At 51.3% G+C, this 17,479-nt stretch overlaps 2 protein-coding genes across 38 annotated transcripts in view; both read right to left on the bottom strand.

Moving 5' to 3' along the window:
* The window catches only part of GIMAP7L5 (GTPase IMAP family member 7-like 5), a 598,436-nt gene that overhangs the window by 246,587 nt on the left and 334,370 nt on the right, over positions 1 to 17,479 (bottom strand). The window lies entirely within an intron of this gene.
* Positions 1 to 17,479, bottom strand: part of MAP4 (microtubule associated protein 4) — a 115,689-nt gene that overhangs the window by 3,907 nt on the left and 94,303 nt on the right. For 14 of the 37 annotated variants that reach the window (XM_015281160.4, XM_040696475.2, XM_046927630.1 and 11 more), the window contains 9 exons: positions 16,523 to 16,735; positions 13,935 to 14,109; positions 10,749 to 10,808; positions 10,275 to 10,606; positions 7,729 to 7,857; positions 6,315 to 6,407; positions 3,653 to 3,734; positions 2,224 to 2,336; positions 152 to 329 (listed from right to left, as the gene is read on the bottom strand). In XM_015281160.4, coding sequence (XP_015136646.2) covers positions 152 to 329; positions 2,224 to 2,336; positions 3,653 to 3,734; positions 6,315 to 6,407; positions 7,729 to 7,857; positions 10,275 to 10,606; positions 10,749 to 10,808; positions 13,935 to 14,109; positions 16,523 to 16,735 — 1,375 coding nt within the window. The remainder of the gene's footprint in view (positions 1 to 151; positions 330 to 2,223; positions 2,337 to 3,652; positions 3,735 to 6,314; positions 6,408 to 7,728; positions 7,858 to 10,274; positions 10,607 to 10,748; positions 10,809 to 13,934; positions 14,110 to 16,522; positions 16,736 to 17,479) is intronic. The other 23 variants (XM_015281167.4, XM_040696473.2, XM_040696481.2 and 20 more) reach the window with 10 other exon arrangements.

The raw sequence follows: 17,479 nt of genomic DNA, 5'->3' as shown, positions 1-17,479 counted from the left end.
TGGAAGATAAAAGGCAATTTTCCGAGTTAAAACAGCAGCAGAAACCCTACGGCCGTCGCTACAAACAGTTCCACGCTGGGAGGACAGCGGGGTGTGACCGGTGCTCGCCCACCCCCCGGCAGCGTGCGTGCACAGAAGCGCGGGCACTTACTTGTTTCTTGTATCTGAGTCTCGAAGCTCTGAATTTCCCTTTGGTCACCACCGCTCAGGGCAGTGGGCACCGCCGGCCCTACGCCATTCTCCTGCAGGGCGCTGCCTGCCTGCTCCGCTCGCACCTCTCCGTTCTGAGGGGCGGGCGGGAGCTGCCCTGGCTCCGCGCTGCCCTCAGCCTACAAGGAGACAACAACGGGGTGGGGAGGACGACAGGAGCGGTCAATAGGATTTGGGGCGCCGGGGGGGTGACGTCTGAGCCCCTCCGCCCTCCCCTGTGGGCTCAGGGCCCTCTCGGAGCTGGGGATGGAGGGCTGAGCGCTGCGTGCCCTGAGCTACATTGGATGAGCGCAGCTCCGTGGAGCCAACAGCTCCAATGGACTCACAGGACCACAGGACGCTTTGAGTTGGAAGGGACCTTGAAGGTCATCCAGCCCGACCCTTTGCAATGCACAGGGACACCCACCGGGTGCTCAGAGCCCATCCCCTGACCTCGGGTGCCTGCAATGATGGGCTTTCCACCAGCTCTCCTGGATTCATTCGTACAACAGACCTAACGGATATGCAGTGGATCCCCAACCTCGATGGCCAAGCTTTGATGCTGGACTACAAGCACAGGGCCAGGAAGGCAGCCTTTAGAGAAGCCCCTGTGCAGCTCTGCCCCAAATCCCAGCTGCAGTCACCAGCTTCTGCTGGCATCCAGTCTGCTGCAGCTCTGCTCTTATCCTGTGCCCCTGCCCTACAAAGCCTCTTCTGCGGGGGACTAGCACTGCCACTGTACCCACTTACTCAACCAAAGCACAGCCAGGACCTTCAGTACCACAGAACCATGGGATGGTTGTGCTGGAAGGGTCCTTAAAGATCACAGAGCCATGGGATCACAGCATGGCTGGGTTGGTAGGGACCCCCCAGCCCCATCCCATGGGCTCAGGCTGCTCAGGGCCCGGCCGTGGCCTCGGGCACCTCCAGGACACCCACAGCTCCAATGGAGCTGAAAAATGAGACTAATGCAGACCAGTTAAGATTTGAGAGGCCCTGAGTTACCAGCAAACAGCACCAGCATACGGGAAGGGACCACAGCAAAGGGGAGCAGTCATGCATCACTGCAGGGAGGTTTCTGTCCCAACCAACCCAGTAGTTCTCCTGGAGCCGCTTTCAGCTTTTGGCTGAGCCCACTGTGTCAGTCTGAGGGTTACACAGAGGACTGCGGATGGCAGAGTCCCAGCAGTCACCTCTTGCCATGTTTCATTGGGGATCAATGCAGCACTGCTCTCTGCCCTCCAGGGCAGCATCAGCTCTTGAAACAGCACTCACCCCCATGGCCCAACCCGCCGGCACCTGAGGGCCCCCCACCACCCACAGGTGCTCCATGGAGCAATGCTGGGATGAGCGCAGGGCTCGGTGGTCCCGGGGCTCCCCCCCATCCTGCTGGGGGCACAGCCAGGTCCCAGCTTTGCCATTCAGAAGCAGCGTTTGGCAGAGAAGCTGCTGCACAAGGGGATGTACGAGGCTGCAGTCCCCAGCACCACTCCAAGCACTCCGGGACACGGCAGCCCACAGCTCAGCCCTCCCCGAGGAACAGACGTCAATTTGCAGAGCTGAGGATGGGGGCAGATCGAGTTCTGCTTTCATGGGGAGAAGCAACGCTGCACAAATCCCCCCTCGTCCTCAGTCAAAGGGCCTTTGGGCTGAGCTGCGGGATGGGCTGCTGCCATTTCCCAGCAATAGCAGCTGGGGTCTCACCAGCATTACTGGGGAGCAAAAGGAGAAGGGGAGAAAGTCCTGCACAGCTCCTCTGACATCCCACAGCTCAGAGCACGTCCAGTGCTCAGGGTCCTGGGGGAGGGATGTGATGGGGCAGCGTGAGCCCTGCACGTAACACACAGCGGGGACCCATTCAGGCTGCCAGTGTGTTCGTAGCTCTTCTTTGTGAGTCACACTGCTGGGGCTCACAGCAGGCTAAGGAAAGGGGTGGCTATAAAAGGCCGGGGTGGAGAGGCTGGACTGCACAAACAGTGGGAGAAGAACCAGATGTCAACCCTACACCAATGTAGCGGAGCTCACTGCACCCACCTTCACTGTTCCTCCTGCTGGCGAGTGTCCCACGTTGTCCAGAGAACCCACTTTGGCCTGGGCCTTCTCCTTGAAGTTCAGCTTCTGGTTCTCGATTTTGACATCTCCTCCCCCTATGACAAGATTGAGGAGGGGTGAATTCATGGGGGCTCTGAATGGTTCTACCCAAACTGTCCCCTCCTGACCCCCAGAGGAACCCCCAGCATCCCATCGTGCACACATGAAGTCCAACTGTAAAAGTGCCCACAACAGAAATACAGGCAATGATGCCACCGAATCTGGTGCTTGCAAATATGCCTGAGATTGGTTCCCAAACCGTGGGAACCACGGCTGTGATGGGCACACAGACCCACGTGTCACCATGGCAGGAGATGGAAGCGGAGGGGGCGTTGTGGGCACACGTGGAGGCGGGTGGGCACTGAGGGTTGGGAAACAACCACAGCCCCACAGCCCTTTAGCAACATGGATGGCTTCAGTTCCCCCATTGGCACCACCTTGGGGTGGCTGATGGTGGGAGCCAACTGATCGGGTCCAACCAAACCAGTGAGAACCTCTGACAGCAGAGAGTTCTGGATGGATCGCTCTGCTTTCACCCCAGGACAAGAGCAGCATTGTTGCACAGAGCTCATCATGAGATGGCTGAACAAACAGAGGTCACATTGGTGGCACCGAGTTCTCAGCGCGGGAGCTGTGATGTGTCCAACTGTGGAGCTGTGTGTGTAAGGCTGAACTGCTTTCAACCCACCGTGCTGGCAGAGAGGGCCAGAAAACACCAGGAGCACACAAAGACAAGTGTGTGAGAATGGCTTCCAGCTCTGGTCACTGAGATCCATCCCTCACACACGGATGTTCCATTGCCACGAGTCCTCCCGTGCAGTAACTGCCCCCACACAGAGCCGTAGCAGCACAAGGCAGCATGCTGGCCACGCTTCAGGATGCTACAGAGGCACAGTGTGCTGCCAGCCATGGTGCCTGGAGTCTGCAGGCTGTCACTGTGCTCTCAGTGGGGAACAAACAGTTCCTGCACCCTCATCTCATAACATGGCACTGAAGAGCCCAAATAACTCAGGAACTGCTGAGCTGGAGGCTGACGCTTCCCTATAGCTGCTCTACCGCCTGCATGGAGGGCACCCATCCTCCCATGGCTCCTTCCCCAGTACAGCCCCGGAGCTCTCTGAGAGTGTGAATGAAGCTTCCCACTCCCCCAGGGCAGCCACGGTGCCTATCCAAGCACCTCAGTGGGTTACCTCCAACATAAGGCATCTCCCCATCTCTCCTCTGATCACGAAACCACTACGAACCCAGACAGCTCTTCTGGAAATACTGCCTGGAAGCAACAAAGCCCCTGAACTACTTCAGTACTGCAGGGCAATACATAAACAACTTCACCTCCTGCAGACAAACGATGAGGAAATGGTAAAATCCCCACCTGGCTTATGCTTAATATTTGCTTTCGAGCCGCACTTGGAGGACACTTTGGAGAGGTCCACTTTCTTGTTCTGGATCTGCACCTGGAGAGACAAAAAGAAAGAGCTGAACACAAAGAACCACTCCTGGGCATCTGGAGGCCAACGTGCCATCCCTCCATCGGGTCACACCTCCTGAACCCACACCTCTTTGCACTGTGTTATTTATCTATCCCCAACCTCCCGGCCACTGAATGCCCAATGCTTTGGCATCACCTGTAGACCTGCGCCAACCCAAAGCAGTTAATGTGAGCAAAGAGAAACTGAGGGCAGATCAAAGCTAACACGTGGACAAGAACCAGCAATGCTTTGAGTTCACAGCACATCCGTGGCAGAGGGGCAGAGAGGAGCTGCTCTCATTGCCACGTTCCCCAGACTGTCTCCTCAGTGGAGGTTGGGCTCAGGGATCTCAGCTTCTCCAACTGCAATGGTTCTGTGGTTCGATGATTGTGCCCAGATGGAACAACTGGTGAGAACAAGCTGCCCTCAGAGACAAGCACTGCGTGGGAGCTGCTTCCCATCACTGCTTAACCTCACTCTACCAGTGATCTGATACTGGCAGAGAAAATCTCTCAGGAAGAAACATCTAGGGTGATGCAACCATAAGATCGTGACACATTCATGCTCAGTAAACCATCTTCAAAACCAGTAATAAGCCAAATGTTCCAACACAGCTCTTACAGACACAGGTTTGAGTTTGGGGAGAAGTGTCTTCTCTATGTTAGCACAGTGGGGTGGGTGAGGTGCCATTGGTTTTGGGTCTTTCTTCTCTAAAAACATCTATTCTCTGACCATGGGTTCAATGCATTGATCCCAACTTGAGACCTTAAAGCTCCTCCCTGCAGCTCCAGGTGGGTGAAAGCTCCCTTCACTCCAGAGTTAGCCCCTATGTCTCTCATTTCATGCAATCATCTGATTTTCTCCTGCAGATCCAAACAATTCTTCCCCAATGGAAGTGCAACAACTCTAACATGGGTTGCTGTGTTCAGTTTGCAATGGGAGATGGGCAGGGCTGGCACCTGCAGAGCCAAACACTCAGACCCCACTGCCAAGTACAGTTTAGACTCCAGTGCTCCATGCAGAGGATCTGGTAGGAAGTGTGACCCCCATCTCTTGGTACATCTTCTGTCTCTGACCATCTCCTCATCCATCTATGGAGCTAAAGCCAAAGGGTAAGGAAACCACACGCAGATTCCAAATCATCTGAATAAACCTTCAGCAATACCCACTCTACCTGCACGATGGAAAACCTGTGTCTTTACTGTTGCTTTCTTTAAAAGAAGGGGGGGAACACACTGAAGCAGAAGAAAGGCTCCGCCCAGGAAATCCATCCTTGTGTCGCTGTATTTCTATCAGATGTGATGGAAATAGGAAGGAATCCCTGCAGGCATTCAAGGCCAGGCTGGATGTGGCTCTGGGCAGCCTGGGCTGCTGGTTGGTGACCCTGCACATAGCAGGGGGTTGGAACAAGATGATCATTGTGGTCCTTTGCAACCCAGGCCATTCTATGATTCTAAGTGGCGATGCAGCAGTGCTCAGTCCCATCCACACGCAGTGTGCTCTGCAGAGCAGCGGCCTCAGCACCAACCTCAGGGCTGGCACTGCTGAGCCTGGTGTCCAACAGAACCCCAGCACTGAGTGCCAACACTACGCAGAGACACCCGAAGTTCCACAGCCATTGGGCACCACGAGATGTGCTGGCACTGCTCCTCAGCCCAGCACTCACACACACCAACAGAGAGAGCCCTCAGCGCTGAATACTTCGGTGTCTTTTTGGAACCATCCAGTCATCGTGGTTCTGCAAACCACCACGAGTACAGCGGGGTCAGCACTGTCTGTGCCTGCCAGGCTACCACCGCCTCCCTGCAGGCATTCACGGCCAGGCTGGATGTGGCTCTGGGCAGTCTGGTCTGCTGGTTGGCCGCCCTGCACATAGCAGGGGGTTGAAACAAGATGATCATTGAGGTCCTTTTCAACCCAGGCCATTCTATGATTCTATCATTCTATGATTTAGCACCGTGTAGTTACCTTGTCTTCTTTTGCCAGGTGCTTTCAGGATATAGCCCAGCAAACCAAGCACAGACACCACGAGCTGAGCCTTGCACTCAACGAGCTCAGCTCTGCTGCCAGAGATACCAGCAGCCTTTACAGCAGCCTTTCCATTCAGAAGATAATCGCAGCTCCGAGGCTGACTCCCAGTCTTCCCTCCTCTGTTGAAGTCTCCCTTCTTGTGAGACACAGAGGGAAATGAATCTGACTCAGCACACCTCATTTCATCTAATATCAGCCAGCAGAAGCAGGTCAGGGACTGATGAGCCTCCACTGACTGCAGAGGGAATCCACAGTGCCCGACCTCAGCAGTGTGCACATCTCCATTCACTCAATTAATATCACGTAAACGAGGCGAGAAATAGGTCAGGAGCTGCAGTTGTCACAGTGCAGCAACACCCACCCACAGAACTGACCGATGGGGAAGATGGGTTTCCAGCCCATACTGTTTGCAGAAGCCCTGAAATTCTGCCACACCGTTCTGCAGGAACAGAGCATCCATGGGACTGACATATAAAAACACAGTACATGAGCAGGAGTTAGTAGAAAGACAGCTTGCCCAGAGTCCATACTTACATTCCCACCTCCAGGGACATGCTTAATATTGTCCTTGGAACCACACTTGGACTGAACATGGCTGTAGTTCGCTTTTTTGGAGACTATCTGGACCTGGAATGTTACAGAATGGAAAACAACACAAGGGAGAGGACCGGTTAGCGTCGTGGCTGGAGAGGATGCTCCCAACGGCGACAAACACGGAGCTGTGTTAAACTCACACCAACTGCAGAAACGGGGGTGGAAGCAACGGAGAGGAGAGCGAGAGAGAAGTGAACACGTGAACAAGAGCTGCACACACAGTGTTAGTGTGAGAGTGTAGCACTGCCGAGGAGGTGTGGGGTGGATGGGGCCTCGAAGGTCACCCAGGAGAGCCATGGGCTGCCATGTCCAGCAGAGCCGGAGTGGGGCTGCGCTCACCCATCTGCCTGCAGGGCTGGGAATGTCCTCAAGCAGCCGTGGGCAGTAAAGTCCAGGCTGAGAGACCCCACATCCCAATGAAAGCTGTCCAACCTCCCTCCCATTGATCCAATGAGTCTTACGGTCTTAAAGAGATGCACTATTTCTCCCTTAAACTAGTAGGACTTTTTTTTTTTTTACCAAATCCCAAAGCAGTGCATTACCCAGGCTGCCTTTGATTCCCAGGGGTTAATTAACTGAGTTAGAGTGACAGATCCACGTGTACATAGGGTTAGTGACAGCGAGCGTTCAGTGGGAGCTGCTGAGCAGCACTCCCCGTGGCAAAAGCTGAACCCCACAGCACTTGCTGGAAAGAGGTGATGAACCCAAAGCACAAAAGGAAGCACCGGAACACTCTCACTGTAACAGGTTTCCACCAGCAACTCATCCCGTTCAGAAAGACTGGATTCAGTGCAACCCTTTCTGAAAAATGCACTTTGGCCATTGAGTTCATGTAGGTTTACTGCCTTCCATGGAGCACAAACCCTGTCTGCTCATTACAGGCTCTCCCTGAGTCCATCTGAGCTGGGGCAGTGGTGGCTGTCCAACATACCAAGCTGCATTCCCAGGCAGTAGATGGAAATACTGAAGGGAAGAGCCCTCAGTGCTCTGCAACACCCACAGCAATGCATGGCACTGAACTGCAGCTCTCGCCCTGGTTCCAAATGAGTGCTGTGTAGGAAAAGTGGTCTTAATGGAAAAGTGGTCCTAAGGGTCTTCTGACTCAAAATTAAGGCTAAAAGTGCAAATGGAGAACACTACTCTGAAAATGCTCACAGAACGCACAGAGACATCATTACCATCGTGATCTCCACGTGTTTTACTGACAACATCCCAGGAAAGAGCTGGAGAAGTGTTGTGCAAGGGACAGTGACACTGATAGGAGAAAGCAGGAGAGCTGAAGAGAAGGGAAAGTGACTCAAAATGAAAATGTTGTCCTTCATCTCCCACAGATAAAAGTCTGAAAGAAACTCACTTTCCCATTGGGCTGTTTTGGGACACCCTCTTTTGTTACGGCTGTTTTAGTTGGAGCCATTTTAGGGACCACATTGGGCTCAGACTTTCGGGCAGCAGCGGCTGATTCTGGCTTTTTCTCTACCTTCCCCTAGATGGAGACAAATGGATGGTTTCAACCAGCAACAGCAAAGGCATGGGCAGGAGAGCATGGGAATCCCAGCTCCCCATACGCACAGCACAGCTGCCAACCCCAGAGACCTTCTGAGCGACACGGCTCTGTCCCAGCACCATGGACAGGTCTCCAAGTGGACGCCATCACACACTGCGAAATCATCGACCCCAACCTTGGATCAACCCAACAGCAGCACAGGACCACCTCCTTCCCAAGGAGGGCACCATGCAGACCTGGGGGATACACACTGCTGGTACATCTGCTTTGCTTGGAGCTTCCGCCCCATATACAGCTGTGCTCCCATTTGAGTTTCTCACCCCCACACTGCCTGGACTCAGGCTTGGAGATGAAGAGCTGATGTAATTTTGCAGCTAACCCAATGCAGGTGGATGTAGCTGATCCCATTAAACAGAAGATGGAATAAAAACGTACAATTATAGAAAAATTCATCAACTGAATGAATCAAACTGAGAATATCCACTCTTCTGCTGCTCCGGATCCAGGTGAGCAGAGCCTGTGTTTGCCAGCAGGGATCCTACGTTCCCTGACCCACCAGGAAGCAAAGCCTCAGCACTCAGCACTGAAGCGTTCTGATGCTCTGGAAGCATCCAGCATAAAGAAGAGTACAAAAAAGACAGCTTTCCTCAAAAGTCAGATTTACCACCACTATGAAAACGACAACAAAACAAAGGGCAGTGAAACAGAATGTGAAAACATCCCCTTGAGCCAACACAGTAACCCTGCAAGCCATAGAGCACTGCAACCCTCCAAACTCCATCACGGCTTAAACTGCAGAACAGCCATATATGTCCTTTCTGAGCAGATAACAGAAGCATTTCTGAACATCAGTTTGGTTTCAGTTTTGCAGTATGTTGCACTGCGAAGGGTCACTATTCTGCTTGCCTCAAAGTTCTGCAGTTCTTCTTACTGTCACTTCCAGAAACCGTTTTGTGGAGTGAACATTTATCTCCCATATCTCCAAGCTCAGGGGACCACACTGTGATAGAGCACAGCTCACATACTCATAACTCTGCAGAGTAATTCCATGCACACATCAATGCGCTCCGTGACACACAACCCCACAAAAGAACACCCTGACTTCCATGTGCCAAAGAGGAGATTTGGGCTCCCAGCACCAACTGTGCTCCCTTGGCATCCGATGGAAGCTGTAGGTTGGGTTATTCGTTCCAGCAGAGCTGCAGCAAAGGTAAGTGAGTGAATTTGTTCCACTTTGTGGAATTTGGAGCCCTCTGACTATAGGCAAGCTGCTGACTCATTCTGTTGGGCAGTGATGAGTGTACCTGCTAGACAATATCCAGTGAAGATTTTATGATTATGCATATCCACAAAATGATTAAAGCCCTCAGAAGAGGGCTACAGGCATATCCCCAAACCTGCACCATTTACGTGGCAGACACAGTGAAAATGCAGTTTAAGCCCATTACTGATGGAGAGCCTCAAGAGTTATCTATGCCTGTACTTCTCCCTGCAGCTCATCCAATACCTCTTTTATTGTGGCCACCGTAATTCATCCAAAGGGCAGAAGTGGCACCTGGGGATGCGGCCTAGTGGGCACAGGGGGAAGGGCTGATGCTTGGGCGTGGTGGTCTTTTCCAACCTTAACAACTCTATGATTCTACGACCTTGTGGGCTGCAGCTGCACGTGGAGAACCTGCATCCCATCCTTAACCAGTGACCATGTTGGTGGGACTCCAAAAGCTCTGCCAACAGAGCTCACAGCACATTCCTCAAGTTGGTGTGGGTACAGATGTCCTTCACTGGGAAAGCTGGAAGTCCCTACCTTCAGGGACACGGCTCAGTGGGCATCGGTTGATGGTTGGACTTGCTGACCTTGGAGGTCTATCCCAACCATAATGATCCTATGGTTCTATGTAAGAGCAATAGATGTAGATTAACTTCAGCTTTAGGTCTGACACGTTGACCACAGTCCCTGCTCCTACACCTGGGGAAGGATCTGTGGGACGTGCTCCTGAATCCAGATTTCCTGCATCACAGTGCATTACTTCACCTCTGTACCATCCAGCAGACTCAAATCCTCTTTTCAGAGGCAACATTTTGGAACACAGACAACGTTGGAGCTCCCCAAACCAACTACTTTCTACGTCAGGACGTACAGCAAACACGGAACCACAGCACTGTGAATTCCTGTACGTGTGCCAGGAAGGCTTTTCTGGTGGATTCCTTCTGTACACCACTCTCACTGCTTTGTTAATGCCTTGTGCACAAACCAAGAACCCAAAGAGGAGCTCTGCAGGGCATAAACATGAGAGGAGCAGCGAGGATACAGCCACCAACACCAGCAACGAGCGCCCGTAACGCTTCAGAGCTACAGTTTCAGAGAGCACACCGTTATGGAGTTGGAAGGAACCTACCTTTCCTCCACCAGGCTGATGCTTGATGTTATCCGTGGAGCCGATTTTGGAACGTACATTTTTCAGGTCGGGAGCAGCAGCACTGCTGGTCGGGCGCAGCGGCTTGGGGGCAGCGCTGGGTTTGGTTGCAGCCTTTGCAGGTGGTTTCTTTGCATCCGCAGCGGTGGTGGAGGTGGTGGTGGTGGGTTTGGTTGCTGCAGGTTTGGGTTTGGGGCGGCTGGTGGCTGCGCCAGGCACGGCTGTGGTGCTGGTGGTGGTGGTGGTGGTGGTGGAAGTGGTGGCACTGCTCTTCACAGTGCTTCCAGCAGCGCTCTTAGGGCGGGCCAGGTCTGCTGCAATGAGCACAGGGACATTGGAGGGATGGGGGGAAAGGATGGGGGCCAGATGGCACGGCCACAAAGTGCCCCAGGGCCACAAAGGCACACAGCGGCGGCAAATGAAGAGGATCTGAGTAGATGTAAACGGCAGAATTACCTGATGGTGACTTCGCAGTGGTCTTCTTGGCATCTGCAGGCTTTGCATCAGTCTTGATGGCTGCCCAATGCAGAATGCGTGGTTAGTACTGATAGGACAAGGGGGAATGGTTTTAAACTGAGACAGGGCAGGTTTAGGTTGGATATGAGGAGGAAGTTTTTCCCCCAGAGGGTGGTGACGCACTGAACAGGTTGCCCAAGGAGGCTGTGGATGCCCCATCCCTGCAGGCATTCAAGGCCAGGCTGGATGTGGCTCTGGGCAGCCTGGGCTGCTGGTTGGCGACCATCACATAGCAGGGGGTTGGAATGAGATGAGCGTTGTGGGCCTTTGCAACCCAGGCCATTCTCTGGTTCTGTGATTCTGTGATACTTCAGTGGGGAAAGCCAATGAGTGCGGGTGAGCAGCACGGCCTCCCCCAGAGGTCACCACACACTGCTTCTGCTCTTAAAATAACTTCCAGAATCTGACAGCACTCACTCCAACATTACGTTCACCTGCCCCAGTTTCATTGCTTTCAAAAGCCTTTCTTTAACAAACAGCAAAAACAAACTCACGTTTGTCCACCCATAACCTTGGTGTCACTGGTGGATCAATGCTAACCAATGCCAATTGCCTTGCACAGAGGTTATTGCACATTTTGGTGCCTGTTATAATCATATAAAAATAAAATCAATCACTAAAGTGACAATGTGCCTTTGGGCAAAGCCCAGCGATGCTGACCTGATTACAGCCCACCCAGGCAGAGGTCACTAAACCAGGAACACATCTTTTCTCAAAGCAGAACAAAACCATACACAAAACCCATCAAAGTAAAAAATCATGGACTGAAATACACGAACAGAACCTTACTTGAATGAGTTGATAATGATAATGCTTAATTTCGTGTAACAGTCTTAGGTTTCTTGGTACTCTCCAGGGGCTGGGGGCGGATTTCATGGCACATCAGCACAGAAAAAGGGGGCAGATAATGATAGGTCAGGTCAGCCTGGATCGTTCCATCCAGACTTTGCTAAAAGCACTCAATTAAACACCACAGATAAGACACAAGCTAATGAGATGAAACACACCGGAATAATTTAATAAGGCCTTAAGGACAGATAGATAATTAAAGCCAATCACATAACAAGGCCCTCTCGAACCAAACGGATCTCCCTCCTTGAGACCCCAGGACTGGGAGAGCTGGCAGCTGGGCAGGGCAGCGTTTGGGATGAAGGTGTGAGGAGCAAACACTGACATATAAAGAGCTGTGATTATTTCTGCTCGTGTCAGCAGGGACCAGGTGCTGGAACCCCACTCACATCAGCAGCACGTGATGCTGGAGATCTGGTAAAGCTACTGAGAAAATGGCCTGTAAGGGTGGGTGAAGATCTTGGAAAGATAGAGAGGTGGCCCTACACAAGTAGAAATCATTTTCACACTGAGGGAAAGCCTGAATAGAGATAAATCAATCAGCCAAACACTGAACATAACTCACACCTCTTCTCTGGTAGGGAGAGTGACTGCCAGCATCCAAAGAAGTGATGCCATGCAACTTCCAAAGAAGCCACCATCCACTTTTATACAGAGAGAATGATAAAACATTTGGGCAAGCCACAGGGAAGTGGCAGGGTCTGGCTTTCAGCATGTGAAAATCAAGAGCAGATGTCCTTCTGAAATGCCATCTTCAGCCAGAAAATTATTATCTGCCTTAACACTACGCTGTGAGGATCCTCTCCATCGGAGCATCCTGTTGGAGCTGCATCTGCTCTGCCTGACCTGTGGTGATTCGGGGCTTCACAGCACCGTTCACCCTCCACTGCAGCATCAGTTGGTTCCCTTCCAAAAGAAGCCTCCCTTCTTTCATAGGGTCACAGAGTGATTGGGTTGGAAGGGACCTCTAAGACCGCCTTATTCCAACCCAATGCTGCAGGCAGGGCTGCCAACCCTGAACCAAACACCAGAGGAGGTGCCCAGGGCCCCATGCAACCTGGCCTCGAGCACCTCCAGGGATGGGGCTCTTCCACCAACCCTGCCTCCCTTCTGCACTCCCAGACCCAGGACAGCTTTAGTTCCTGGTGGAGCTCCTCCAGCTGCCCTCAAGTCTCCATCACCGTCCCGGTTTCCCCTCTGTACACTGGCCACGTCCCACACCCTCAATAGCACAGGAGTCCCTTCCACAGCACATCTTGTCACTTGGAACAACTTCCCTCTGTCTCTGCATCAGTGACTCCATCTCCTTTCAGATGTCAGCAGATGACACTTCTCCTTTGTCTGCGTCTCAGTTTTGGAAGGAGGAATTAACTCAGCTGAACTCATTAAAATGTGTCAAGCATTCTGTGCTGCAGTTTGCATAACAGAGCAAACAAAACGAATTCTAACAGAACGTCCACAGGATGAGTTAAGATACACAGCCCTTGCAAAGTGCAGCACTTCCTCTGCACAGGATTCATTGTATTTTCCCCCTGAGCAAAAAAGCGTGGGAGGTACATCCAGTGTAATATATTTCAGCACAGTTACAACACCATTATTCTTTCAGGAAATACGGGTTATGAATTCATGCTCTGGGACTCGTAGAGCAAAGCATCTAAGGTGCATTAGTTTTTACAAGTTCACTGGCAAATTTAAGGGTTGGAGCCAACCCAAGGCATCCTATGATTTCATGACACTCTGATAAGTGATGATGAGGTCCAACCACATGAGAACATTTCAATACGTTTTCATCTGAAGTTAAATCTCCTAAGCTATTAAGATGGGTGAAAACAATGCTTTCAGGAGGCCAACATGCTGCTGTGTTGGCTGTGTTAAGCTCACGGGAAGTTCCCTCACGGCAGCAGTGACCTGGATGGACACAGGTTTCGGGTGAAGCTGATGTGATTTCCAAGCTCTCCAACCATTGGTCAAGGGGAAAAGCCACCAGACTCCAACTGGAGACAGACTTCAGGCAGCAGCTGAGTCCTGACTCGTAAATCAAATGTGCTCAGTAGTTGCATTAACCGCAAATCATCCTTGCTTGGTTATTAAGAGACTAATTTTAATCAGCTGGGAGTCACAGGGTGATGACAACACAACGACTAAAGACCACAGCAAAAAGCTGCACTCAGCTACATGATGGACACATCCCTTTGCACAAACCACTGGTGCTACTAAACCAAAAACCAGCAGCTGGATAGAAACAGACCTGCTGGAAACAAAGGAGGACATGCTTACATGTTGGCCTCTTGGGTGGGGAGGCAGTGGTGCTCTTTGCTCCAGCAGTTGCAGTCACAGGGGAGGTGGCCGTTGTCCGAGGAGTGGCAGTGGTGCTCCTGGCAGCAGCACGAGGAGCAGATGATGGAGGCTTTGAGAGTGAGGTCCTCTTATCCGGGCTCTTTGCATCCGTGACCTGGAAACGAACAGGTTCTGTTAGAGCCAGCAGCTCACTGGCAGCCTCTTCAAAGCGTTTGCCAAAAAAAAGCATGAAATTAATTGGTTGATTTTTCTCATGGAGGAGGTATTCTTAAGTCTAGAAGGTAAATCCTCGAACACAAGTAAGACACAGACAGGACCTTGGCCAAATGTGTACTGAGCAGAGAAAAGAAGAGGCAAAAGTTTCATTTGTCAACTTCAGTGAGAGCAGAAAATTCACCAGACCTCAAAATTCACCTCATTATCAACAGACGTTCAGGCAAAAGCTGATTCCATTCCTAAACGGTTTGAATGTGAAAGGCTGGGGAGGGATGCCCCACATTTCCATGCCTGTAAGCTCCAGGCCTGCACGATGCAGAAAGGCCACAGAAGTCAGCATAGGGAAAATCCAAGGGACATTCCCTGATGTTAACACTGTGCATGGATGTCTTACTTGAGCTTTCAGATGAAACACTTTAAGAACTGTCCACAGATGATGTCTTAGAGGAGAACTACAAATCTACAATGTTTGCTAAGCCCATAAATGTACCAGTTACCTATAGTCTTATAATGGCTACAGAATATATAGGAAGACATAGGCTGGAAGGGACCTTAAAGATCATCCAGTTCCAGCCCTTCGTACAGAAACAATCAGTTTCTGAAGTGTTCAAACTGTTTTTCCTCCTTCAATGTTAATACTGAAGCTCTCCATTCACTTTTCCCATGATTTTGTCTGGATTTAACAGTTATCTTGGGTTTGCAATGTATCTATATTATTTCAAAATGACAAGAAATAGAGAAACAGAGAAATATATTGTGTTCTTTGTGACAGTTCACAAGGAAAATCATGAGAATGCAGTCAAGTTTCATGTTCACCTTTGTGAGAACTAAATGCCTGAGACCTGATGCTCTATGTCAGTTAATGGAAGTTGACGCCAGTAATCATAGAGCCATAGGATGGTTGGGTTGGAAGGGACCTTAAAGATCACAGAGCCATAGGATGGCTTGGATCGGAAGGGACCTTAAAGATCATAGAACCATAGAATGGTTGGGTTAGGTTGGAAGGGTCCTTTAAGACCACAGAGCCAAAGAATCCCAGAATGGTTGGGTTGGAAGGGACCTTAAAGATCATAGAGCCATAGGATGGCTTGGGTTGGAAGGGACCTTAAAGATCATAGAGCCATAGGATGGTTGGGTTGGAAGGGTCCTTAAAGATCACAGAACCACAGAGTGGTTGGGTTGGAAGGGTCCTTAAAGATCATAGAGCCATAGGATGGTTGGGTTAGAAGGGGCCTTAAAGATCATAGAACCACAGAATGGTTGGGTTAGGTTGGAAGGGTCCTTTAAGACCACAGAGCCAAAGAATCCCAGAATGGTTGGGTTGGAAGGGACCTTAAAGATCATAGAGCCATAGGATGGTTGGATTGGAAGGGTCCTTAAAGATTATAGAACCACAGAATGGTTGGGTTAAGTTGGAAGGGTCCTTTAAGACCACAGAGCCAAAGAATCCCAAAATGGTTGGGTTGGAAGGGACCTTAAAGATAACAGAGCCATAGGATGGCTTGAGTTGGAAGGGACCTTAAAGATCATAGAGCCATAGGATGGTTGGGTCAGAAGGGACCTTAAAGATCATAGAACCACAGAATGGTTGGGTTAGGTTGGAAGGGTCCTTTAAGACCACAGAGCCAAAGAATCCCAGAATGGTTGGGTTGGAAGGGACCTTAAAGATCACAGAGCCATAGGATGGTTGGATTGGAAGGGACCTTAAAGATCACAGAACCACAGAATGGTTGGGTTAAGTTGGAAGGGTCCTTTAAGACCACAGAGCCAAAGAATCCCAAAATGGTTGGGTTGGAAGGGACCTTAAAGATAACAGAGCCATAGGATGGTTGGGTCAGAAGGGACCTTAAAGATCATAGAACCATAGGATGATTGGATCGGAAGGTTCCTTAAAGATCATACAGCCATAGGATGGTTGGGTTGGAAGGGTCCTTAAAGATCATAGAGCCATAGGATGGTTGGGTTGGAAGGGACCTTAAAGATCATAGAACCATAGGATGGTTGGGTTAGGTTGGAAGGGTTCTTTAAGACCACAGAGTCAAAGAATCCCAGAATGGCTGGGTTGGAAGGATCCTGAAAGCCACTTCCAGCCCCACCCTCTGCCATGGGCTCTCTGCCCCACAGCTCAGCCTGCCCAGGACCCCCCCACAGCCTCAGGCACCTCCAGGGATGGGCACCCACAGCTCTGGGCAGTGTCAGTTCCTCACTGCCCAACAACCGCACACCTCCTAACCCAGTAAATCACATTTGCTGCCTTATTCTTCCACAATCAGCACCAGTTTTGACTTCTGTGCAGAACTGTGGGCACGTGAAGCTCTCGGACCTCCCCACAACAGCACACCAGCACTTACCTTTGGCTTAATCTCTTTTGGAGTGAGGGTGGAGGGCCGCGTGGCGCTGCTGGCCGGGCGCTTGGGAGTGGTGGTGGCAGGAGGGCCCGCCGTGGGGCTGGTGGGCTTTTTGTGAGTGCCAGGAGTGGCAGAGGCCGGCCGCTTGGGGCTGGTGGCGGCCGCGGGCCTGGCTTTCGTTGCCGTGGGCTTTGCTGATGGTGTGGATGCTGCAGGCTTTATGGGTTTTCAAAAAGCAAAATCCGGGATCAAAAGAAAACAAAAGAAAACACAACAACAACAACAACAAAAGAAAAGAGCGCATGGTAAACCAAAACATCAAGCTGCAAGAACATAAGAAAATGGTAATTAAAATGAAAGAAAAAGAAGTAGCTTTCTATTTTCTGAGCCTAACGGAGATGAGAACGAAGCGGCTCCGATGCCTGCAGAGCCCAGTGGAGTTTCGCCATTCAGTTTGCTAAAAATTGATTCCAGCGACATCCGAAGCAACAGAAGGAAGCGCTGCTAAAGCTGGGATTAGTGGTGGCTGCTCCTGGCATCCAGTGCTGCATGCAGGGAGCAAGATGCTGCTTTCCAGGTTGCATGCACACGGCGGATGGCAAGCTGCAGATCTGAGCCCATCGGCTCCAGTGGCCCAGTGCTCCCTGCCCTGTGCTAAGTGCAGGAATGTGGGCTGTGCCGAGGGCTGCACGCTGCTGGAGGCAGAGCTCTGCCATGCTTCACAAGCAGCTCTAAGGTGAGAGAGTATGGGGCCCTGAGCAGGACATCTCCGTGCTAATTGTAATGTAATTACATTGTAAATGTAATGTCAACAACTAGGAGAGTATCAGGGCAGCACAGCTGTTACCGAATATCCTTACCACTTCTGCATCGCAGATGCCAACCAGAGGATCATACGAAATAAAAGCTCACTCCAAACCATTACACCCTTTTTCAGCCAACTTTGCTACAGGTTTGCAG

This window comes from Gallus gallus, chromosome 2 (genome assembly GCF_016699485.2).
Source record: "Gallus gallus isolate bGalGal1 chromosome 2, bGalGal1.mat.broiler.GRCg7b, whole genome shotgun sequence".
NCBI lineage: Eukaryota > Metazoa > Chordata > Aves > Galliformes > Phasianidae > Gallus > Gallus gallus.
Note: the sequence above shows the minus strand (reverse complement) of the source record. Positions and strands in the feature narration are given on the sequence as shown.